Genomic DNA, 25,435 nt, shown 5'->3' with positions numbered 1-25,435 from the left:
AAATAATGTAGTGCTCCCTGAGTTGCAAGAAACCCTTTGTCACAATACGCACAGAGCACCTCCAATCAATTCTTTGCTTAACGATTCACCTTCCCAACAGTGAGCCAAGTGCACGTGCTCCACTGCGCAAAGGAACCAAGACCATACTTTTGAGTGCAGAAGATATTGATATCTAACCACAGATTGTTTCTGGGGTGATGCCGGATTTACTTGGTCATGAAAAACCTCATAACTGCCCATGAAAATCGAAGTGCTTTGGAAAGAACCGAGTACTTACAACACAAATGGAAACCACCTAGAGCAGTACACAATGCAAACTGGCCAATCCTGCAAAAGCGTATCAACACAATGCACTGAAATATGAAATCCTCCATGGCCAAACTAAGCAGTTCCTCATATTACCCCCTCTCATTAACTACTTCGCTAATTTGCTTTTTTTTGACTGAAGGCTGGACATATACGTTTATTTGTGAAAGAACACGGTCAGGCTCAGGTGAGGGCTTCAGGAGACAAACACAATAATCCATTAAGGCTGGTGTAATACCAGACAGAAATAAACTAAGTCTTATTGGTTATTAACTCGAAATATTAACAACATTCACTTTGTAAGGTATGAAAGGGTGACACTGACAGCCTGGTAACTACTAAATCCTTTCCCAAGCATATCATCTGGGTGCCTCCAACATTTGCCAAGAACCATTACACAATCTTATTCTTCTGAACATAAACATCTAAATAAAATGGAACTAAATTATAAGTACAGAACTAGAACTGTGTAGTGTGAAGTGCACAACTATCACACTATTGGATCCCAATACCCTTAGTAGGATGCATTCATGTTACTGAAGTGGTACTTGAAGCACTGATGAGCAGTGATTAATGGAGCTTCTCTTGAGACTTTTCCGTGGTCAGGGCCACCGAAAATAGCCTCACAATTAATGTTAGGCCCATGAAAGAGAAGCTGAGAGTACACTCTTGAGGATGCTGTTATAGAGCCCTAGACTTTAATTGTGCAATCGGCGTACAATCAGTGGAACAGAAAGCATGCATAAAAGGTTAAAATGCATTGATTTCTAAATCTCCTGTCCTGAACAGGATGATACGGTGTAATAATCATATTCAGCTTTTATCCTTCTCCCCCTGCTGTTTTTAGTTTGATTTCAGTCTCTTAAAAATCCAAATGTATCCAGAGTCCTAAGGTTCACGAAAATGGTAGGGTCATGGAAAAGTGAAGGCTTCAGACCTCACGGGGAAAAGAGTAGAAGACTGTGTGGAGCTGGGGACTCCACAATGCCATATGAAGAAATGCATCCAGTACTATGAGACAATAGGGGTGTGTCAGTACACATTCTGACCTACCTAAGAACTCAAGTTCTCCTTTGTACCCTGACATTCCATTATTAATCGGATTAGACATGTCGGGCCATGGCATGAACTGACTGCATGAAATTAGCGAGAACTGGATACAGAGACTGTCAGTAATAGGGAATCGGGTTTATGTCTAGAGCCAGTAAACACCTTTCTTCCGACCTCAGTTCAATACTTACTAATCTTATGGAGAACAATATTGATCAGAAGTCATGTTGTCATAAAAACGTGAACAGAAATTAAATAATTGGTCATCATAATGTTCCAGTATGGACTGCATATTTTAAATCGGTTGGCACAGGAGTGTGACTTGTGTTTCCCTTTTCCAAAACATTTGAAGGAGCAGTTCCATAATCTATAACTTTTTTCAAATGCTCTGTACGTTTCTGACACTACACCCTCGTGCCAGGTTCCCCATCCTTTATCGCTTGAGGGCTTTCTCATTAAAGCGGTGGATTGTGACGCAGCCATGATATGAGACAGGCCGAGGCATGGCTGCCACGCCGGTGATGATGCCTGTTGCCGGATCGTAGCACAGTATGGTGTCTGTGGCCTCTCCATTCTCTCCTCTCCCACCCAAAATGAAGATTTTTCCATTGCATACCGACATGCCGCAGTTTTCCTGTTGAAAAGGAGAGAAAATGTTATGTTATGTTATGTTAATATCATTTATTTTGCGCACAGATGCTCCAGCTAAGGAGCGTCCTGGTGCAAATGAAATATGACTCACAGGTTTCACCACATCTAAATGTTAAGAACCTTGAATGCACTCAAAATGTATATTAACGTGCCAGAGAAACACAGCATGCAAGCCTATTTAGGTGTCTTAGCTTTAGGTCGACTCGCTGAATGCAATAAAAAGAAAGAACAAGGGCGTCTCGATGGAACCTCGAAGAGCTACAGGGTTCTTTGACCATGGCTATGTTTGTAGACTGTTGTGACTTATCTATTTTGTGCAGCCAAATTGCTTCTATTTCCCCGTGGAGAAGGGCCTCCATTATGGTGGGACATTGCTTAGAGTAGGACAGAAGGGCCTGAATGACATTTGGAACGAAGGAAACAAAATCCCACCTTCGATGCTTTGGGCTTCCCACCACTTCAAACCCCTGGCTATTCCTGCAAGTTGTGGGGCTGTGGTGTAATGCTGGGTGTGGACCAGTCAGAAATCAACACCGCAGAGATAACCAAAGAAAGGGAGATACAAAGCAGCTAACTTAATAATAAGTAAATTAACTATTTAAAGATGAAAAAACAGATTAAAGAATCAATTAAGTATATAAGATACAAAGAGTAATTATGCAAAGGAGTTTTAAAGTCTTAGTGAGTTTCCCCCTAGAGTTCAGCTGTGCTGCAGTAAAGGGATCAGCAGCTTGCAGAAATTCAATAGCCCCATACGAATTCAGCAGGACGATTTCAAACAAATGCTTAGGTTGTAGTTTTTTAATGACTTTCTAGAGACCGTCCTAAACGATGTCAAGTTCCATAGACAGTGTCAATTTCATTGGTATGAATGATGTTTTCAGAACACGCACAATGGCTTTGGAGGATACACAGGGTGTAAAATAAAAGATGATACGGATACATGTATGCCATCAGTCCCATGCGAAAAAACACACCTTGTGCACAGAAGTTGTTCAAAAAGATGTCAATATAGATACTTGTTCCTAAACTGAGAAACCAACAAAAAAACAAAGAGTCCAATTCAAAAAGGTAAAGTTAACTTTTGTTTAAGGTTACAATTGCTTGCGATTCACAAAGGTAGTTTACTAGTAGTATCCTTACGACTGCGGAGTCTCCGCACATAAAAAGATACAACAGTCCTATCTTTTTATGTAAGGAGGCTCAGAAGTCGTAAAGATGGTGTTAGTAAAAAACCTTTGTGAATAGCAATCAAAAGCTTACACAAAAGTGTAAATTTACTTTAGTGAATTTGGCCCCAGGATTTTAATCCCAAAGACAGATTACAAACTGATGAGGTAGGAAAACCCTTAAAGAACTAGGCATGGTGCAAGAACACAAAATGTGGAAAGTGAAAATGTTTCCAAGTAACAGCTGCAATTACCATTGGAAACCGATTTACATAGTGGGGCTTCATTTTACTCTACAAGATTTCATAAGCATACAGCAAAAAGGAAGGGGCGAGGTTTACTTGAAATTAATAAAAACGAAATCTATAATAACTAGCTGCTTCAATGCAGCCTTTTTATTTGCATTTAGGGACATATACACCTGATATTATAATTAATAGACAGGAATGCATCCCGAAATGAATACATCCCAGAAAGAAAAAAAGGGACTGGAGGGGCTAGTCATGCATGGGAAAACTGGGTGGATATGCTAATATTAATGTAGAATCATATGATGATACTAAATGGCATTTCATTTGAGATACTTATTTATTTACATCATAAAACAGGCAACAATGAGCATGGCCAGAAGGGTAGGAATAAGTTTCTGTTTTCACAAGGTGAAGGGCATAAGCCTGGATGCAAAGCTTGTCCTTCTGAAACGGCCACAACGAAAGGAAAGGTATCGACAAACAAGCCTACTTTCTAGGTGAAATACATGGTGGTCGCCATTCTTCAAACAGGTTTCTGGAGGGTGATCTGCACATTGTTGGCTAAATCGGCAAAAAAAAGGAGAAGGCTACAAGATTTAAACAACGATGAGGCAGTTAAGGCAAAGGCAATGGCGAGAGGTGCAGTTACAGAGGTGGTGATATGAGTCCATTAGAATAGCATAACAGTTGGGGAGCAAGGCCTCAATTTTTACCACCACAACTAACAACGCTCTATATTCCTGTCCTGGGAAAAGACAGCCCAAGTGTGCATGTGGGTCAAAGATGAGCCATACAACCAAGAGGAACACAGTGACTTGTGGCTAACAGAAGCACATACTTATAACATTTCCTGGATAGTCTGCACCATATAAGGGTGGCAATGGAGGGAAGAGCTCAGTCTGAAGCCATCCAGTAGTCTACTCTCTGCTGAAGATTGTTCTGAAGTCAGAAGAATAAATGCACAGAATAGGAGTCTGCATGACGTGATTTGCAGGTAGTAACTTATTCATGTTGCTATGAGTAGTACCAGGGTCTCAGTCAGCTGGCATGGGAGGACCTTATGTATGCCCCAACGGGTGTTTTAGTTACAATGCTAGCAGTGTCACACACGATGGGACATGCTAAAAAATAAGATAACAGTTCCTGCTCAATCTTATAAGCTGTAGAAAGGGATGCATAGAAGCAAGATGATAAATAGACTGATACCAATGAGTTCAGAGGCGATCCCATTGTTACGTAATATTTTGTAAGCATTATGTGATCTACAGAGGCATGGCTATTCTGCCCGTAAAATGCCACTTTAATCACATAGCAGAATCTTATACAGGATGCTAACCATTTTGCAAAACAAATAACGGAAGTCATGTCTGGAATATTTTCGATGTTTAAGTGGTCAACAGACGAGAGGCATTTTATTGCCTCTATTTTAGCAATGTAAGGCTACATCTCACAGCAATGACTGGTTAGTGTCTTCTCTTTAGAACTAGCATGAGGCCCAGGGGAAATAAATTAAACAATGTATGTATGAAGCTTAGAAACCCGTAGGCAGTGTGTGTAGAGAACTCCTTTGTCCTGTAGAGCATATTCAGAGGGTTGAACCACACCATAAGGCTGTACTGATAGTGGGAAGCTGTTTCTAAGGTGGATTTCAGTTGTTTAATAACTGGACTCGAAGAGGATTTGAATGATAATTTTAGATGGTGATTAATGAGAGAGAGCTAATAACTCTTGATGGGGAGGTGTAAACCGTTGAAAATCACTGCATTTAAAAATATTTAATTGACATTTATCGTTTGGAGTTTACTGTCCTTTTAAAACATTAAAAAACACTAAGTTTTTAATTGAAAATACAAGCTTCAACAGGATCAAGGAAACAACATTGCTTGTGGCACTGGGTGAGAGGCAGGAAAACTGAGCATCAGAAGAAAATTCTCATAACAATGCAACAAGGCATTGCTTCCCAGTGTCAAAGTCTTTTTTATCTGATCTGTTTTGGAATTATTGCGTAGTTTCTCTTCCCTTCATTGGGAGAACCTCTTGTTGTAGTGTGAAGTTTCCAACTCTTTACACGTCACAAATTACGACAGGAAATGCAAACAGATACACAACATAAACGTGCACTTAGCATGTTTCTTACTTGATCCAATGATTAATGAAAATATTTCACTCAACATTACTATTAAAGAGTACATTTATTGTAGAATTAGAGAATCTACTCACAAGAGTGTGTTTAACCATGTTAATGTAAATGGTTTAAAGACGCCTTAATGAATATAAAACCATCCTTATTTAATAGATAATGCACTTACTCTAAAAAGGAAACCAGACTTTCCTGTGTGTGTGCTATAACAAATGATTAACACATAATGACCTAAAACGGAGATTAAAACCATCCACCGATTTGTAGAATGTGATCTTATCTGAAACAATAAGGTTTATGTAATGTGTGCATTAATGTTACATGTACATGCATTTAAAATGTAGTTCTCAGTCATACTTACACCTGATTAAATCTATAAGGTTTTTGCATGCTAAATGAAGTATTAACTTAATGCAATACTAGAAACTATATTAATTTGTGTTTAAATGAGCACCACTGAATTAATGTTTAACTTGAATTAACAACATAGGAGTGTATTTCACCATTTTGCTTTTCATAAAATACTGTTTTTCATTTGTTTCTAACAAATTTATTGCAGGTATTCACATGCATTGTTAGTTTAGAACAGATATGTTACTGGATTAGAGAGAGAGAAAAGAGCCTGAGACAAAGACCTTGGCTAGGGAAGATGGAGAGTCAGTGCGCTAACTGAATGGACTTGTTTAACGCATGTTAGATTCCACATATGTCTGAGAGAGGGATGCCATTCCCATATCTACTGTGGGACAATGCAATGATGTTGCAGTCTGCAACTTTGAAATTTGACGAGGACAATGGACCCCTGATGGTGTGATCAAGGGGGTGTTGCCTGTGGACTTAGCACGTTATAATATACTGTTACCTTTGGACTTGGGAGCAGATGCATTGCAGATCCCTTCAAACCCTTTGCTGGCTTCAGATCCTTCTCAAGCCCCTTTGAGAGTCCTTCCTGATCTTGTCTGACTGATTTACCGAACCCCCATCGGACTCTATGCAGATCTCTCTTGTGGATTCCTTATAGACGACTTCACTAATTTGCCACTACTTGAATTGGACTTTCTTAATGCTTTCCCTTTTGATTCTTGCTTAAGTGTGCTTCAGGCTAACACTTACTTCTGACCCACAGAAGACTCTTGACCGAGCTTCTAAGATGCTAACGCTACCCTACTTAGGGGCCGGTTACAATCTTGTTAGAAAAGGCTCCAAACGGGATTCGGAATCTTCGAATCCGATTTGGAGTCTATATTTCCGACCGAATCGCCCACCTTTCCAGACGATCAAGTATGATGCGAGGAAGCCATCCGGGCTGACCAAATCAGTTCAGAACGCGATTCAGGCAGTCTGACTCATTCAAAGCCGAATGGTGCAGCTCAATGGGGACGGCTTCCGAACAAGCGAGTACCTGACTGAATCTGACAGCCAAACGGACTCGGTTTTGCAGAGACGAAACAGCTGTGGGAATTGGACTTCGGAGGCCCTAGCAGGGCCCCCTTCACCCAGGGGCCTCTGAATTGGTCGCAGGGGGGTACCCATGGCCCCCCTTTCCATGCATGCACAGTGTGGTGGCCACCATGGGGTGCCCACCAAAGGTTGCATGCTTTTCCCCATGGTTAGATTTGGGGGTCTCTAGTTGGCACAGATAGGTACGTGTGACAAATAGGGACCCTTGCCTCTAGTCAGGATAAGGGGATTATACTCCTAAATAACCCCTGCTCAGCCCCTTGGTAGCTTGGCACGAGCAGACAGGCTTATCTCAGAGGCAGTGTGTAAAGCATTTGTGACCACATACAGTAACCCAGTGACAACACTACAGATGGACACCACACAAGGTTTTATATCAAAAATAAGTAGACTTTATATAGAATTACCACAAGACCATAAACGAAAAAAATAGACAATACTGTTACTTTAAGATGGTAGATTTAGCTTAGTTCTGTTCATTTCTTAAGATGCGACACTTTGCATCAATGTAACTTAGGTTGCGTTGCTCTTCCACGACAAGCAATGTCGCAGCGAGGGAAATGCGGCAAAGTTCAGGTGCAAAGAAATAAAGACGTGAAGATCTTCCAGATGCGACAGGCTTCTCCGGGGAAGCAAGAAGTTCTCGGTTCGATGCATGGACTGCAGCGGTGACACCTTCATTCAGCGGTGTGACGGCAACAGCTCCAACTGCGACACTCTTCTCCCACGATGCGTGAAGCTTCTGCGCAATGCAGCAACTACACCGGCGACATCCACGATACGCCGGCAGCAGCTCCGACGGCGGCGCTCTTCTCGGGGATGCGAGGCGCTTTTCTTCAATGTGGTGCAGTGCGACAGTTCCAGTGGCGACACCCTCCTTCGGAGTTGCGCCGGCAGGCACAGCGACGGCGACAAGCTTCGACCTCGTTGCGAGAGTCTTCTCTCGATGCGGTGCAATGCGACAGCTACAGTGGCGACACCCTCCTTCGGGATTGCGACGGCAGGCACAGCAATGGCGACACGCTTCTTCTTCGATGAGTCGTGTTTCCAGCTCCTTGCAACACACAGTCCCTCAGAAAGCCCAAAACAGCAGCAGGCACTTCCAAGGAACTCTGGGGAGCTGGGGGTTGAAGTCTGTTGTCCCTGAGACTTCAGCAGTAGGCAAGCTCTTTCGAAGCCCTTGGAGATCCTTCACAAGTTGAAAGCAAAGTACACAAAGTTCCTTTCTCCTTCTTTTGGCAGTAAGGCAACCACTGCAGGCCAATCCCCCAAGAAGCACTTCAGCTTGGGAATAGTCTCTCCTCAGTTTCTTCAGGTTCCTCTCCTCAGTAAAGGTTTCTTCTTGTTGTCCAAAAGTTATCTGATTTCATGAGATCAGGGTCCCAATACTTATACCCCAAAATCCTTTCTTCTCTGAGGGGAGAGGGGTCTTTGCCCAGTCCAAACCGGTTCTGAAGCACTCTGTTTACCAGATTTCTTTTTTCCTTTTACAGTGCAGGGCAGGCACATCAGACGCCTCACTGGAGGCGGAGCCAGCATTGTGGAAGGCAAGTACAGTCCTGGAGCACTTTGTTTACAGGACTCCTTCTTTTCTTTCAGTGTGCAGGGAAGAGACATAAGCCGCTCCCCAGGAGGTGGAGCTAGCATCGTGGAAGGCAGGCACAGCCCTATTCAAGGTTCAGGGGCAACTCCTCCCTCCCATCTAGATGCAGATCTCTCTATTCACCACTGGGCTGACTCGTCCTGTCTATTGGAATTCCCCAGCCCTGTCACTCACAAAACCAGACAAAGAAATACACAACCTAGCAGAGGCAGGCTTGAAAGGTTAGGCAAGCAAATAACTACTTTCTAAAAGTGGTATTTGAAAACACAGCATGTTAAAACCAACTTTACTAAAATATGTATTTTATCATTCTGAGTTCAGACATACTAAACTCGAATTTCTACCATGTTCTCTGAGACAGTTAGGATTATAAACATGTAATAATCTAACATCCCATTCTGGCCTATGGAGAACAGTTAGCCTTGCAATAGTGAAAAACGAAAATGGCTGTAATTCACTATTAGGACATACCACACACATCAGGGCTCGTCCTACCTTATACTTACAATGCACCCTGCCCTTGGGCCTACCATAGGGGTGACTGATATGAAGAAAAGCGAAGGTTTAGGGACTGGTAAGTGGGTGCACTTGCCCAGTCAGCAAGATAGTACCAGACTGCACGCAGGCTCTGCAATGACAGACCTTAGACATATTTTACAAGGCTGCTTCTGTGGGTGGCACAACCAGTGCTGCAAGCCCACCAGCAGCATTTGGATTTACACGCCCTGGGCACACTCAGTGCACTGTACTAGGGTCTGACAAGTAAACCAAATAGCCAAACATGGAACCACTGATTAATACATCAATTTACAATAGGGAGCACTTGCACTGTGGCACTGGAGAGCAGTGGCACAGTGCCCAAAGCATCTAACACCAGCAAAAATACATGAGGCAACAGCAAACATGGAAGGGAGACCCATGCCAATGGTGCCAGGCCTAACACATGTCCCCTCCAGCTGAAATGTGGAGATAACTACCCTAACTCCTGGGATTTCTCATCACTAAGGCGGAAAAATCTGGACAGCCCATCAGCGTTGGCGTGTTCTGTACCAGGGCAGTGTTCCACCGTAAAGTCCATAACCTGTAGGGAAATGGACCACCTCAACAGCTTTGGATTCTCACCCCTCATTTGCATCAAACATCTGAGGGGCCTGTGGTCTGTCTGAACCCAGAAGTGAGTCCCCAACAGGTATGGTCTCAGTTTCTTCAGTGCTCAGACCACAGCAAATGCCACACGCTCAATAGCACTCCACCTCTGTTCCCTTGGAAGTAACCTCCTACTAATGAAGGCTACGGGTTGATCTAGGCCCTACTCATTCATCTGTGACAGAACAGCCCCCACACCATGCTCTGAAGCGTCTGTCTGAACGATAAACTCACTTGAAAAATTGGGGGCCAGGAGCACGGGCGCCATGCACATGGCAGCTTTCAGGGCCTCAAAAGATTTCTGACAGGTGTCAGTACAAATCACTTTCTTGGGCTGCTTCCTGGAAGTCAGCTCTGTCAAGGGTGCAACAATGTTGCCATACCCCTTGACAAACCTCCTGTAATACCCTGTGAGTCCTAAAAAGACCCTCACCTCTGTCTGGGGTTTGGGTAGCTTCCAAGCCAGGATGGTTTCAATCTTGGGATGTAGGGGCGCAACCTGGCCGCTCCCAACTTAGTGCTCCAAGTACACCACGGAACTCTGCCCGATCTGGCACTTACTCGCCTTGATTATGAGGCCTACCTTCCGCAGCGCCATCAACACTTCCCAGAGGTGGCGCAGATGTTCCTCCCAACCGGCACTGGACACTGCGATGTCATCCAGGTAGGCGGCACTGAATTCCTCCAGTCCAACCAACACCTCTGAAAGGTGGCAGGGGCATTCTTCATCCCAAAAGGCATAAAACGGACTAGAAATGCCCATCTGGTGTGGAGAATGCTGACCTCTACTTTGCCCCATCAGTCAAGGCAATCTGCCAGTACCCAGACGTTAAGTCAAACGTGCTGAGGTACCGTGCAGCCCCTAGCCGATCAATAAGCTCTGGGGATGGGGTGTGCGTCAGTCTTCCTGGCTGAATTGAGCCCTCTGTAGTCCACACAGAACCGGAGTTCGGGTGTGGCACCCGGCGCTGCTGCCTTCGGGACCAAGACCACTGGGCTGGCCCAGGACTGCTAGAGGACTCAATCACCCCTAGCGCAAGCATCTTTGAGACTTCCTCTTTAATGCAAGCTCTCACCCTGTCAGTTACCCTGTAAGTTTTATGCTTCACAGGTAAGCTGTCTCCTGTGTCCACATCATGGACGCACCAATCTGTGACACCCGGAACCAGGGAGAACAGATCAGAAAACTGTCCAAGCAACTGGCGGCAGTCATTCTGTTGCTCATGAGTCAGGGTGGAAGAGAGGTTAACACCATCCACTGACCCATCTTGCTCTGAGGCTGACAGGAGGTCAGGAAGAGGCTCAGTCTCCTGCTCCATCCCAGCATCTGTTGCAAAGAGCATGCCCACTTCAGACCTCTCCATGTGGGGCTTAAGTGGTTCGGTTGACATGTAGGACCCTCAAGGGGGTACTGACCACAGGGAATGGCTGGAGAGGAGCCTTGTGCTTCCTCCCACTCTTTCCACTTGCCTGGCAAATCTGACAAGTCCTGCAATGAGTGTCTGAACTCTTGCGCATTTTGGGCCAATGAAAGTGGGTAACAAGCCTTTCAAAGGTCTTTTTCTGCCCCAAATGTCCTGCTAACGGCACATCATGAGCCCGCCCCAGTAGGAAGGCTCTGAAGCACTGGATTGAAGCTAGCCTGGCTGAAGAAGGATGACATACCCTGAAACCGATCCCAGGATGCTTGTTTACGGTCCAGGGAGGACCTGGTCTGGCAGTTCGGTCTGGACTGTTCCCATGGGGCACAAGGTCAAGACTAATTTGCATATGTCTGGGTCCAAACTGGGGTGGCGTAGTGGGCAAAAGAACAATGGATTTAACCCAGATCTTTTGACTGGGGGAAAATGTTTGTATTGTCAGCATTCCATCCATCATTTGTTTGCTGTAACACAAGCCCACTAGCAGCATTTGGTTTACAAGCCCTGGGCACACTCAGTGCACTTTACTAGGGTCTGACAAGTAAACCAAATCAGCCAATCATGGAATCACTAATCCATACATCAATTTACAATAGGGAGCACTTGCACTGTGGCACTGAACAACAGTGGCACAGTGCCCAAAGTATCTAACACCAGCCCCACGCCAAGGTGCCAGGTCTAACACATGTTTAGTCTTAAACAAAAGAGAGGGGCTCAGTATAACCCAAAAGGAAATAGAGCACCAACTTACTGTGAAGTAAAAAGAGTTTTTCCTTTTGGAAGAAACAATGTCAAACTCATTCAATCACTCTACTCAGTCAGAATCCCCACATGAGATTTAAACAAATCGCTCCATCCAGTGAAACACTTACAAGCAAGAAGCACTAATTATATCAAAACAGACTATTTATTTGCATCATAAAAATCATTCCAATGAAGGTAGAGTCAATATAAAATATACATTTCATTTTTTTAAAAACAAAGAGACAGAAATACAGTTAAAATCACTTTGCATGTGATAGTACAGGAGAAAAAGATGAAAGACAGTAAACTTTGTCTTATCATTGTTAATTCAGACCCTCTATTGGCAACATGGGGTAGGGATTCCCTTCCCTATGTCCAATTATTTGTTGACCACTTTTAAATTTAACAAATGTACAATGCGTCAACGCGCTTCGGAGGCTTTCGCTGATTGTAGCCTCCTTCTTCAGGACAATAGCTATTTTTTTCTCTCCTTATCCAAAGAGTCACCTGTGCAATCGCACATAGGCGACCAATTTGTTGGGTTAAAATCTTGAAAGAGGTTGTGTCAATATTTCATAATTCCCCAAGCTGTTGGGTAACTTGTAGGTATAGGCAAACTTGATTCTATGTTGCGTGCTTTTTTGTCACTGGTTCATAAAATAAATTTCTATGCAGTCCGGTTTACCCCTCTAGGCCATGTGTCTGTTGATTCAAACCGTTATTCCACCCCATGGATCGATATTTGTTCTGCGACGGTGAATCCCACAACTTTTGTTGATGTTGTCCGCGATCTCTTGACGCGGAAGGACGACCCGGGAACGTCGGCCGTTGGGCTGTTAAAGCCACGAGCGATACTTACCCGGTGTCAGAAAAGAATCTCGAGTGACACTGGTCCCCCAGGAATCAGGTGTGGGATTCACCGTCATAGATCAATTATCGATCCATGGGTTGGAATAACGGTTTGAATACCCAGTGCAATAGACGGTAACCTGATGAAGGCCCACATGCCGAAACGCGCGTAGTTTTCATCTACCGCACTGCCTCCATCTAAATGTGTCTCATGTTATCCTGATTTTTTTTAATACACCTAAGATATATTTGATATAGGAATGTTTACAACAAATATCTATCTTTGAAATGAGTTAATACAGAGAGCTATGATTCATTATATTCTTATAACTATAAAAAAATACTAATAAATAAAATGAATATATTTTTTCTATCACTTATGGGTGACAAGTCTCATATGTGTGGGATATAATTATCTAAATAATTATTTTATCAACCTAGCACTTTTCATGTATTTGTTGTCAAATGTCTGACTGACTTAGCTATAGACCTTTAGCCAAAATAGCCAATAGGTCTCGCCTTTGGAACCTTATAAGTGTTTAGCCACGCAACAGTTGATGTTGTTGCACCAAGGATATTGTGCTGCATAACGAAATACTTAGAAGGTCCCAAAAGCGAGACCTATTGGCTATGCCAATGCTTGTTTACCTAGACCCCTGGTTGCTGTTGTGGGGCAGGGTGTGGCCAAAGAAGCATGTTGTATAGTAATAGAGGAATGTGGTGCCAAAGTAGGTGGAGAATTACATGTGAGGTGGGTGTACAAGAGGCACGTTTACCCGGAGAATTCGAGCCTTTACAAGATTGCATTTGAATCTGGCATTAAAATGAATATCTTTCTCCATACATAATGTCATACCAACTGTATAGTCAGGTGGACCAATTCTATATCAGATATAAATGGTATTGAGGAGTAGGAGGAAAACGTGAGAAGGGTTTAGTATGTATTTTATGGTTTTGCTACTGAATGTCAGTGAGGTAACTGCTTTAATGGTAGCATGTTAGTAGGAAGCGATAGAGTGTTGTTTACGAATATCACACATCCATTTGAAGCTAGTAGTCACCTACCTCTGATCAAGAACTGCTTTAATTCTGGCATTTACTTGATTCATCATAAGTGTATGGCAGAAGTGTTATAAGAAAAATTTGAGACCTTCCCCCCAAAAAATAATTACACATGTTGAAAGTGTTACTTATGTTTCGTTTCCCAAACATCTGATTGTTTTATCAGTGCAATTGTATGTTTTGTCTATAAAATAGGTATTTTGTCAGAATGTATTTCACTACACCGACAGTACATATTGGGCACAAGACCAGGCACCAACATGTGCACAACATGGCTGCAAGCCATCTAGTTGGCTAAGCTTTGCCACTCCTAAAGCCCATCTAAATCCTTTCACCAATTCATTTATCAACTATTCAGACAAAGTTAAGTTAAATGGACCACAACCACGTCCTCTTACCATGCCTATTGTTTGCAAACCGTGAGGTGCCACAGAAATCTCTAGGGTTCAGCCCCTTTGAGCTTCTCCATGGTCACCCAGTGAGAGGACCTCTGAGTCTGGTCAAGGAAGGCTTCGAGCAATCTCCCAGGAAACCTCCCCAGGATGTACATAGCTACATGCTGGCCTTAAGGAACCAGACAAGGCATTTCAGACAACTCGCTGAGGCGAATCTGGAAGAAAGCCAGGAGGAGATGAAGCGGTGGTACGCCCAGAATGCCACTCTGGTAGAGCTTCAGTCTGGTCAGAAAGTGTGGGTCATGGCCCTAGTGGAGCTCTGTGCGCACCAGGATAAGTGGACCGGACCATTTGAGGTGGTTGACCGCAAAAGTCCTGTTAACGACTTGGTGGACTTGCGGTCTCCCAGGAACCCCTTGTGGGTCCTGCATGTCAGCCGGCTGAAGCCCCACTTGGAGAGGTCCGAAGGGGGCATGTTCCTAGCGACATATGCTGGAATGGAGGAGGAGACCGAGCCTCTTCCTGACCTCCTGTGTGCAACAGAGTAAGATGGGTCAGTGGATGGAGTGAACCTCTCTTCCACCCTGACCCCTGAGCAACAGAATGACTGCCGCCAGTTGCTGGGACAGTTTTGTGATCTGTTCTCCCTGGTTCCCGGTGTCACTGATTGGTGCATCTATGATTTTTTTTTTTTAAATATATTTTTATTGCAGGAATCAGTAAATTTTTACAGAACGACCAGCATTATAAATTCAATCAAAATCAGTAGACTACATCCCTCAGTCCCCCAGCAGGATGAACCATTACACAGCCATTTAGCCCACAACCCAAGGGTCGGGCGGCGATATCCAATGGGGACTCAACAGGGAGTCAAAGCCGGTCCGGATGATCCACTTGGTGCATCTATGATGTAGACACTGGGGATAGCCTTCCTGTGAAGCACAAACCTTACAGGTTGAGTGACAAAGAGGAGGTTTCAAAGAGGCTTGAGTTAGGGGTGATTGAGTCCTCTAACAGTCCTTGGGCCAGCCCAGTGGTCTTGGTCCCAAAGGCTGCTGCACCGGGTGCCACATCAGAACTCCGGTTCTGTGTAGACTACCGAGGGCTCAATTCAGTCACAAGGACTGACGCGCACGCCATCCCCAGAGCTGATGAGCTCATTGATCGGCTAGGGGCTGCACGGTACCTCAGCACGTTTGATCTAATGTCTGGATACTGGCTGATCACATTGACTGATGGGGCAAAAGAGAGGTTCAGCATTCTCCACACCAGATAGGCACTACCAGTTTGTGGTTATGCCCTTTGGGATGAAGAACGCCCCTGCCACCTTTCAGAGGTTGGTCAACCAGGTGTTGGCTAGACTGGAAGAGTTCAGTGCCGCCTACCTGGATGACATCGCAGTGTTCAGCACCAGTTGGGAAGAACATCTGCGCCACCTCGTAGAAGTGTTGATGGCACTGCAGAAGGCAGACCTCACGATCAAGGTGATTAAATGCCAGATCGGGCAGGGTTTCGTGGTGTACTTGGGATATCAGGTTGGGAGCGGCCAGGTGGCACCCCTACAGCCCGAGATTGAAACCATCCTGGCTTGGAAGCTCCCCAAGACCCAGACAGAGGTGAGAGCCTTTTTATGACTCATTGGGTATTACAGGAGGTTTGTCAAGGGGTATGGAACATTGTTGTACCCTTAACAGAGATGACATCCAGGAAGCATCCCAGGAAAGTGATTTGGACTGACACCTGTCAGGAAGCTTTTGAGGCCCTGAAAGCTGCCATGTGCACGGCGCCCGTGCTCCTGGCCCCCAACTTCTCCAGAGAGTTTATCGCTCAGACAGACACTTCAGAGCAGGGTGTGGGGGCTGTTTTGTCACAGATGAATGAGGAGGGCCTAGATCAACCCGTAGCCTTCATCAGTAGGAGATTACTTCCACTGGAACAGAGGTGGAGTGCTATTGAACGCAAGGCATTTGCTGTAGTCTGGGCACTGAAGAAGCTGAGACCATACCTGTTTGGGACTCACTTCTTGGTTCAGACAGACCACAGGCCCCTCAGATGGCTGATGCAGATGAGGGGTGAGAATACAAAGCTGTTGCGGTGGTCCATTTCCCTACAGGGGATGGATTTCACAGTGGAACACCGCTCTAGTACAGAACACACCAATGCTGATGGTCTGTCCAGATTTTTCAGCCTTAGTTATGAAAACTCCCAGGAGGTAGGGTAGTTCTCCCCAGATTTCAGCTGGAGGGGACATGTGTTAGACCTGGCACCTTGGCGTGGGTCTCCCTTCCATTTTTGCTGTTGCCCCATGTGTTTTTGCTGGGGTTAGATGCTTTGGGCACTGTGCCACTGCTGTCCAGTGCCACAGTGCAAGTGCTCCCTAGTGTAAATTGATGTATGGATTAGTGATTCCATGATTGGCTGATTTGGTTTACTTGTCAGACCCTAGTACAGTGCACTGAGTGTGCCCAGGGCTTGTAAACCAAATGCTGCTAGTGGGTTTGCAGCACTGGTTGTGCCACCCACAGAAGCAGCCTGTAAACTTGTGTCTCAGGTCTGCCAATGCAGAGCCTGTGTGCAGTCTGGTACTTCCATGCTGACTGAGCAAGTACACCCACTTACCAGTCCCTAAACCTTTCCTTTTCTTCATATCAGACACCCCTATGATAGGCCCAAGGGCAGGGTGCATTGTAAGTATAAGGTAGGACAAGCCCTGATGTATGTGGCATGTCCTAATAGTGAATTACAGCCATTTTCGGTTTTCACTATTGCAAGGCTACCTATTCCCCGTAGACGAGAATGGGCAGTTAGATTATTACATTTTATAATCATAACTGACTCAGGGAACTAGGTAGAAATTCAAGTTTAGTATGCCTGAACTCAGAATGATAAAATATATATTTTAGTGAAGTTGGTTTTAACATTCTGTGTTTGAAAATACCACTTTTAGAAAGTAGGTATTTTCTTGTCTAACCATCCAAGCCTGCTAGGTTGTGTATTCCTTGTCTGGAGTTTGAGTGACAGGGGCTGGGAGATTCCAGGAGACAGGGTGAGTCAGCCCAGTGCCTAATAGAGAGATCTGCATCTAGATGGGAGGGAGGAGTTGCACCTGGGACCTGAATAGGGATGTGCCTACCCTCCACAATGCTGGCTCCACCTCCGTTGATGCGTTTGATGTTTCTGCCCTGCTCTGTGAAAGGAAAGAAGGAGTCATGTAAACTGAGTGCTCCAGGACTGACCAGAACTGGTTTGGACTAGGCAAAGGCCTCTCTGCCGTCAGAGAACAAAGCTAAACTGTGTATAAAAGAGGGGACCCAAATCCCAGAACTTTAGATCACTTTTGAAAAACAAGAAGAAACCTTTGCTGAGGAGCGGAACCAGAGAGACTGAGGACAGACTATCCCTAAGCTGAAGTGCTGCTTGGGGGATTGGCCTGCAGTGGTTGCTGGACTGCCAAAGAAAGGAGAGAGGAACTTTGTGTGTACTTTCATCAACTTGTAACGATCTCCAAGGGCTTGAGAAAAGAGCTTGCCTCCTGCTGAAGTCTCAGGGACAACAGACTTCACCCACCAACTCCCCAAGAGTTCTTTGGAAGTGCCTGCAGCTGTGTTGGGCTTTCTGAGGAACTGCGTGTCGCAAGGAGCTGGAAGCACGACTCACGAGCAAGAAGCGTGATGCCGAACTGCCGCTTCACAACATGAAAGCGCCTCGCATCGCCAGAGAGGAGGATCGACGTCACAGCAGACGCCGCTGCATCACCGGGAAATCTGTCCCAGGGCCTGTCGCGGCCCAGAAGAACCATTCAGTCACCGCAGGATCCACGAAGTGCCTCGCATCGCAGGAGAAGAGGATCGAGGATGCAGCATACGCTGCCGCATCACCGGGAAGAGTGTGGCAAGGCCTGTCGCGGCTCGCATCGTTGTTGAAGCACCGTGCATCGCCGGAGAAGAGGATCGATGTTGCAGCAGACGCTGCTGCATCACCGGGAAGCGTGTCACAGGGCCTGTCGCGGCTCGCATCGTTGTTGAAGAACCGCGCATCGCTGGAGAACAGGATCAACGACGCAGCAGATGCCGCCGCATCACCGGGAAGCATGTTGCAGGGTCTGTCACAGCTCGCATCGTTGTTGAAGCACCGTGCATCGCCGGAGAAGAGGATCAACATCGCAGCAGACGCCGCCGCATCCCCAGGAAGCGTGTCACAGGGTCTGTCGCGGTCCGCATCGTATCGCACCAAGAAGAAGACAACATCTTTATTTCTTTGCACCAAACTGCATCGCATCACGGCGTTGCTCGCTGCATCGCCACGGAAGCGCAGTAAGGAACCAACGCATCACCTTCCCTGCAACACTTTCATTGTATTGCGCTACGCATCTTAAGGTACATTGACTCAAAGTGTCGCATTTTAAGATCTAAAGAGAACTAAGGTAATTCTACCATTTTAAGTACAGTATTGTGGATTTTTGTAATTTGTGGTCTTGTGTTAAGTCTATATAAAAATACTTATTTTTATACTACAACTTGTGTGGTGTCCATCTATAGTGTTGTCACTGGGTTACTGTATGTGTTCACAAATGCTTTACACACTGCCTCTGAGATAAGCCTGTCTCCTCGTGCGAAGCTACCAAGGGGGTGAGCAGGGGTTGTTTTAGGAGTGTACCCCCTTACCCTGACTAGACGCAAGGGTCCCTATTCGTCACAGGTACCTACCTATGCCAACAAGAGACCCCCAAATCTAACAACATGTATTCCATCATTACAAGATGCTCACCTGTCTGCTGAAAGTGTTCTGCACATGAATCCAGTAATCCTCAGCAGGGTCGTAGCAGTAGATGGCCTTAGTCAGCCCTCCGGCCACATAGATCACGTTGTTTAGTGACACAGCTGTAATGCACCTCTTAGCAATAGGGATGGAAGCACGAAGTAACCAAGTATTGCTTTCGGGGTCATAGCACTGCACCTGCAAACAGAGATCCTGATTAAAACATGGATATTCTACAAAACGTACAGAACAGACCTACATGGCAAAGAAACCAAGTTACTTCCTTGTCATATTGGCTTCCTTAGAAAGCCTTTAGCATTACTAACAGTATTGGAATTCGGTTATTCATGAGAGTGTGGCCACAGCAGTGGTTACCCATAGGTGTTAATCACTGCTGTTATGTTACCTAAGGAAGTGCTTCCTTCCCCTTTATTATTCAGCCTTGCACAAGTCTCCAGAGGGGTGAGCAAGGCAGCAGAAAGGAGTTTGGCAGACTCACCTGCCTTGTTCCACCTTACCTGGGTAGCTACAGGTAGCCACAGGCCTGAAGAAGATGGGGGAATTAGGGTGGTGCTTTTCACCCACTAACACAGCAATGGAAGCAATGCACTAACATATTAATGATTGGCAATATTCTGATGAAAACTGTCACATTGTTTTGCTTTCATGGTTACTTATCTTGTTCTGCTGTATAACTGTACTGTTAACTACTATGTGAAAATGAATAAAATGTGTTTAAAAAACATATTAATGCTTGGCATGAAAAGAAGATCACTGCTGAGAAGAGGAAGAGATAAATAAAAGAGGCAAGTAAACATTCAATGTTACATTATGAGTGACATGCCTCCTAGAGAGACAGTGCCTGGATATATCTTGTAGTGAGGTCTCGACCAGGCCGCCATGACAGAATTGCAGCTGTAGCGACAAGCGGCTCTCACAGATCCACTATTAAGAGTGTGCTGGCTCTTTACGGCCTTCAGCTTTAAGGGGTGGGATTGCACAGAGTGAGGTGAGGGCGAGTAGCAGGAGACTACATGTTATTTTTCACACTTGGGCAGAGTAGCAGGAGTTTTTTTATTACCCTTTTTTATAATACTTGCTGCCTATGGCATGCCCATTAATCCTCTGCCCCTGCATAGTCTTGTCTCCTGTCAATATGAATCTTGCAGACCCAGCACTGAGAGATTTGCAGCTGTGGTGACAAGTGGCTCTCACAGATCCGCTGTTAGTACCTTTCTGGCTCTCGACAGTCTTCAGCTTAGAGGGGCGAGATTGCACAAAGTGTGGTGGGATGAGCACCAGGAGATCACATATTTGGGCAGAAGGTAGGGTTGTTCAGAGGGTGTTGGAGTGGGCAGGAGATCAGGTATTGATTTTCCACATTGGGGGTGGGAGAGATTACTTGATTTCTTGAGGAGGATAGGAGTGTGTGACAGCAGGTGGGATTTTTCTGTACCTGTTTTATAATATGGCACCTAAATTACTCCTTAGCCCCTGCATAGATGTTTGACGCAGGGTTAGATGATTTGGGGGGCGGGGAATATACAACATAAAAATACAATGGTCTTGTCCCCTGTCTGTGGATCTTGGCAGACCCACAGTGAAAGCTTTGCAGCGGTGATTACAAGCAGCTGTCACAGATCCGCTGTTAGCACAGTGATGGCTCTCCATGGCCTTCACAACTTCATCACTAAGGAGACACTGGTGCTGACATAAGTACAATAGTAAATGGCCAGGAAGGTCTCAGGCCCTGTCAATCAAACCCACAGATAAGTCACGGGCCAGTGTTTGGGTGGGCTGCCACTCTGATGATGATAGCCACTGAGAGCCTAGCAGGCTGGATCCCAGGACACCACCTCCAAACCAGAGTCCGCTACTGATCCCGGCAGCCCCGTCTCCATGACCCGCTCCCCTCCAAAGGTTCCTAACTCAGGTGGCCCCCCCACCTACCATTCTGGCATTGGGTTCACTGTCAATGCTTGCTGCTCTGTTACCCACTCTCAGGCCAATTCTGAGGTATCAAAGAAGACAGTTTTGGAGTTATGAATGACCCAGAGGCGCTCTGGGAACATCAACATGTACTTCAGTTATAAGGAACTGAGTTCCACTGTGACCTTGTCGTAGGATTCCGGGACAGCTGCACCTGGCGAGTATAGCCCAGGAAAATCATGATTTTCTGTCCACAGTGAGCAGGATTCCTGTCCTGTAGGGCCTCTTACAGGATGCAGTCCCAATCCATATAGTTGAGGATTTGGACGAATTGCTGGTGGGGCTGAGCCACCAGGGGTACGGTGAGCACCAAGGAAACATTTGATCATAAAAACGGAGCATAACTGGGCAGATGGCACCCAGGATGCTTTCCAATCTTCAAGAAAGTTCCCTAGATTTAACCACTCCATACCTTCAGCAACGCCCACAAATCGTGGATTGCAGAACCAGTGCACAGTTTTCTGCACCCTCTGCACATGCTTCTAGGCATCGTGTTGTGCCTATCAGCCTCGAGACCATGTTCCGAAGCTCGCCCAATGTGTCCCCCATCAGTGAAACTCACCCCTCCACTTTCGTAATCCTATTCGTCACCCCTCATAAATACTGTGGCATGAGGGATAACTCCACCCTGACCTCACCAATCTTGGACTTCAGTGCCAACCATGAGGTCCGAATTGTCAACAAAATGGCCACAGAGACTTCCGCCGTGGAGAGGCGATCATCGGCTCTTGAGCCTCACATGCGTCAGATGATGGGGCAGTAAAGTCCATACCATACTGGTGGACCGTCTGAGGACCTGCGGGATTCAGGGGAAAGCTCATAAGATCCTGAAAGCGTTCCTCTCCAACAGGAGTCAGGTGGTGGCCCTGGGTGAGTTTGAGTCAAAACCTTTTGTGCTCCCATGTGGTGTTCCCCAGGGCTCGTCCCCGAGTCTTACCTTGTTTAATGTTTATGTTTCCACCTTGGCACCAGTCATCCGATCTTATGGATTTGAGTTAAAATCTTACGCAGATGACACGCAGATTGTGGTGTCACTGCTACTGGGGGGAGAGGAAGGCACTGCCAGCAGGTTTAAAGATTGCATGTTAGCAGTCAATAACTGGATGGCGATGAATTGGTTAAAATTAAACTCGGCTAAAACCGAAGTGCTCCTGTTCGGGGCCAGAGAGAATTTCTGGACCCCAAAATGGTGGCCCGATGAGTTAGGCGTCCCTCCCTCCCCAGTTTCAAAGGTTAAGAACCTAGGGGTTCTGATGGATGATAAATTGACCTTCAGGCCTCAAGTCAATGCACTGTCGTCAGCCATCAATTACTCACTCAAGACTATACGCAAGATCCTGCCCTTTTTACCCGACAAGCATAGGAAAATAGTGGTGACAGCACTGGTCCTGTCCCGTCTTGATTATTGTAATGGCCTACTGCTCAATGCCCAACAGTGGCTGCTCCACAAACTACAGGTCTTGCAAAATGCAGCGGCCCGTCTTATCACTGACACGCCTAAGTTCGCCCCATCTCTCAAGAGCTGGTGAAGCTACACTGGCTGCCAGTGCGTAAACAGATTGCCTTTAAGGCCCTATGTATAGTATTTAAGGCTCTCAGGGGGCTGCCCACCCCCTGCATAGCCCTGTATTTTCAGTGGTACAAGCCGGGTAGACCTCTCAGGTCAGCTGATCAGGGGCTGATCGTAACTCCAAGAATCAGGAAAGCCCGATGGGGAGGCAGAAGCTTCTCCGTGAGAGCAGCGAAGGCTTGGAATGCTCTACCACTGGACCTTAGACAGGCTTCTGAATTGATGACCTTTCGGAAATTGCTGAAAACATGGCTTTTCAGGCACTAATTTCGGGCTGAGTCAGGGGAGTGGTCAATCAGCGCCAGGACACCGGCTGGTAACAGTGCGCTTTATAAATGTTAAAAATAAATAAATAAATAAATAAATAAAGGAATCAATTTTAGATTGGCCCTGGGCCCCTGCCGGCCTGTCGCGCCCCATGGTGAAGAAGGTTCCTCCAGGCGCTGAATCAGCAACAAGGTCCCAGCAGAATACTCCACAGAGAAAAGAGCTCGGGCGAAGGGCCGACCTCATCTCTATGGTCCACTTGCGCCACCAGTCTCCCAGGTGGGCAGCACAAGCAGCCGGAGCCCACCTGCACTGTCACGCACCTTCACCACGCCCAGGCCAGGACTTTAAAGCTCACATTGGGGAGGGCCCGTGCCATCCAATTCTCAGACGTATCCTCCCCGGGGGCAAAATGGTGGGGGAGTGGACCCCCCGGTTTATAAAAGGCCAACACTACACCACGGCCTGTCAGATACCCTTCCGTTAACACCCCTAACAGTTCACCCAGCCACCTCCCAGTTACTCAGCTTCACCTCCAGGGCACCGGGGCCTCCGCAATTCCTCTAATCACTGGGTGGGGGAAAGAACATACACAGCCCTGTGTGCCACTTCAGGCCACTCTGGGCAATCCCCGACATGAGCAGCCTGGCACCAATGCCAAAGTGTGCTCTGTAATGGGGCCAACCTTCCCGGTCCCAGGGCCCACAAGACTTGTTGTCCAGCTTCTGCAGGTGGGGAGGAGCAAAACAAAAAGGAAGGGTGAAATACCTGACTGCGGGCCCCCCGCCCCTCACGCCGGCCCATGTGCCCCATCCACTGGCTCACTCGAGGCCTAGAACTGCCACCATCTTGAACCCAGGCCCTTCGGTTGTGGTCTCTCCGGCTGAAAGCACAGTATGCTCTCCTCTTTGGGTACAGCAGTGCACCCAGAGCAATTGCCGCACCATGGGAAGCTACTGCTGGCAGGTTCAAGCCGACCTGTCGGGCCTATCAGCACCAGGATGCAGGAGGATTTGGCGAGGTCGGAGGGAGATCTAGCAGTGAGTGTCCACCATCTTGGTCTGTCAGGCCGCACCCCCTTTTTCAACCATTTTTTTAAACAATATTTACTGCATATGGCACCCCCCCTTACTCCTCTGCCCCTGCATGGATGTTAGAAGCAGTGGTGGATGATTTGGTGGGAGGATATATAAACATAAAATTACAGATGGGTAAAACATGAATAATGGAGATGTTATTTACCTCGGGGATCTGAGTGATATGAAAGCCAACTTGTGCTTCGTTCATGTTGTCTAGTTGATGTCACATCCGCAATATTCACAGTTAGCCATCTATAATTCCATATGTTATATATGGCTCTCAGAGAGCGATCAGCGTGAATAACTGGGTTCCGAATCCAGTAATTCACTGCTATGTTGTAGCAACAGGGGCTAATATAACTTGTTACCCACTGTTGCTACATCAAAAAGGAATTCCAGGATGCCCTGACAGGCTTCTCCTCCTGGTGTCATCGACCTTGTGAGTTTAAACTCCTCCTTGTGTGACGTCAAATATATGCCCTGGAAATCTCTTGACACAGTAGCCATCTTCAGAGTCTTTTTTTCTTTCCTTGGTTTGTCAGTATTCTCCAGAGTTGAGTTTGTAAATACATCTCTACCGGGCGAGGTGGGGGTCATGCATGTCAATCCAGAAAATTCTTCAAGCTGCAATATTTCTACTACAATAAGTAACCATTTAGTTTTGCAGTGTGAATCTTTCTGGATTCACATGCTGTGCATTGATTACAGAGTGTGTTTTCCTCTTGTGGGTTGGTTGCGTTCTTTAGAATGTGTGTTTACAAACTAATGATTCAGTACTCTTTGTCCCACTTCTGCTTCCCTGTTGTCCACATAGTTGTGTTCTGTGAAGGTATGTACCAATGACAATGTAGCAGCTATGCCACTGTCTTCTACTGCTATGCTGCCTAAGAAGGCAAGAGTTGCTCTTTTTTTCTTCGTTGAATATGCTTTTGGCTTTTCTGTAAGGGTTACTCCCCTTGTGACAATATTGTATTGTTTGCACTATCCATCATGCAATGGTTTTTTCGATTACTGAAGTCCCTTTCTTGAGTGTGCAAATGACACAAATAATTTTTCTCCTCTCCTGATGTCCTTTGTTCTTTCTAATAATATATAATTGCCCCTTCGGCCATCTAGCGTGTGCGATGCTCTCTCTGTCCATTTTTTAGGCTGCCGAAACAAATCCAGCATGTGGATAGTTTAGTTAGCATGGAATTTTGATGCCATCTTTGGTACGACTCTTGGGTTTGTTCTCATAACCACCTTGTCTCTGTGTATTCATAGGTATGGTTCCTGAGTGGCGAGCGCTTGTATCTCACTTACTCTCTAAGGGAGGTGATAGCGATGAGGAATACAGGTTTGAGGGTTAGAAAAGTAGTGCAGGGTGATGTCGTCAGTTGGGTGAGTACTACATTCAGGTCAAATGTGGGCATTGGCATGCTTCTTGCGGGTTCTAGATACTTTCATTGCTCCTTCTAGAAAAGGGCTTCACCACCAGTGTGGTAAATAAACCTCTACCTAGTATGCCTCTTTTATACGCTACAA

The 25,435-nt window shown here is 45.9% G+C and overlaps 1 protein-coding gene across 3 annotated transcripts in view; it reads right to left on the bottom strand.

Annotated features, from left to right (window-relative positions):
- Window positions 1–432: 432 nt before the first annotated feature.
- KLHL24 (kelch like family member 24) overlaps window positions 433–25,435 on the bottom strand; it is a 337,055-nt gene continuing 312,052 nt past the window's right edge. For all 3 annotated transcript variants that reach the window (XM_086943985.1, XM_086943987.1, XM_086943988.1), the window contains 2 exons: window positions 19,016–19,204; window positions 433–1,990 (listed from right to left, as the gene is read on the bottom strand). In XM_086943985.1, the coding sequence (XP_086800111.1) occupies window positions 1,790–1,990; window positions 19,016–19,204 (390 nt within the window). In that variant the 3' untranslated portion in view covers window positions 433–1,789. The remainder of the gene's footprint in view (window positions 1,991–19,015; window positions 19,205–25,435) is intronic.

The sequence above is a fragment of the Lissotriton vulgaris genome, chromosome 11, assembly GCF_964263255.1.
Source record: "Lissotriton vulgaris chromosome 11, aLisVul1.2, whole genome shotgun sequence".
Lineage (NCBI taxonomy): Eukaryota > Metazoa > Chordata > Amphibia > Caudata > Salamandridae > Lissotriton > Lissotriton vulgaris.
Note: the sequence above shows the minus strand (reverse complement) of the source record. Positions and strands in the feature narration are given on the sequence as shown.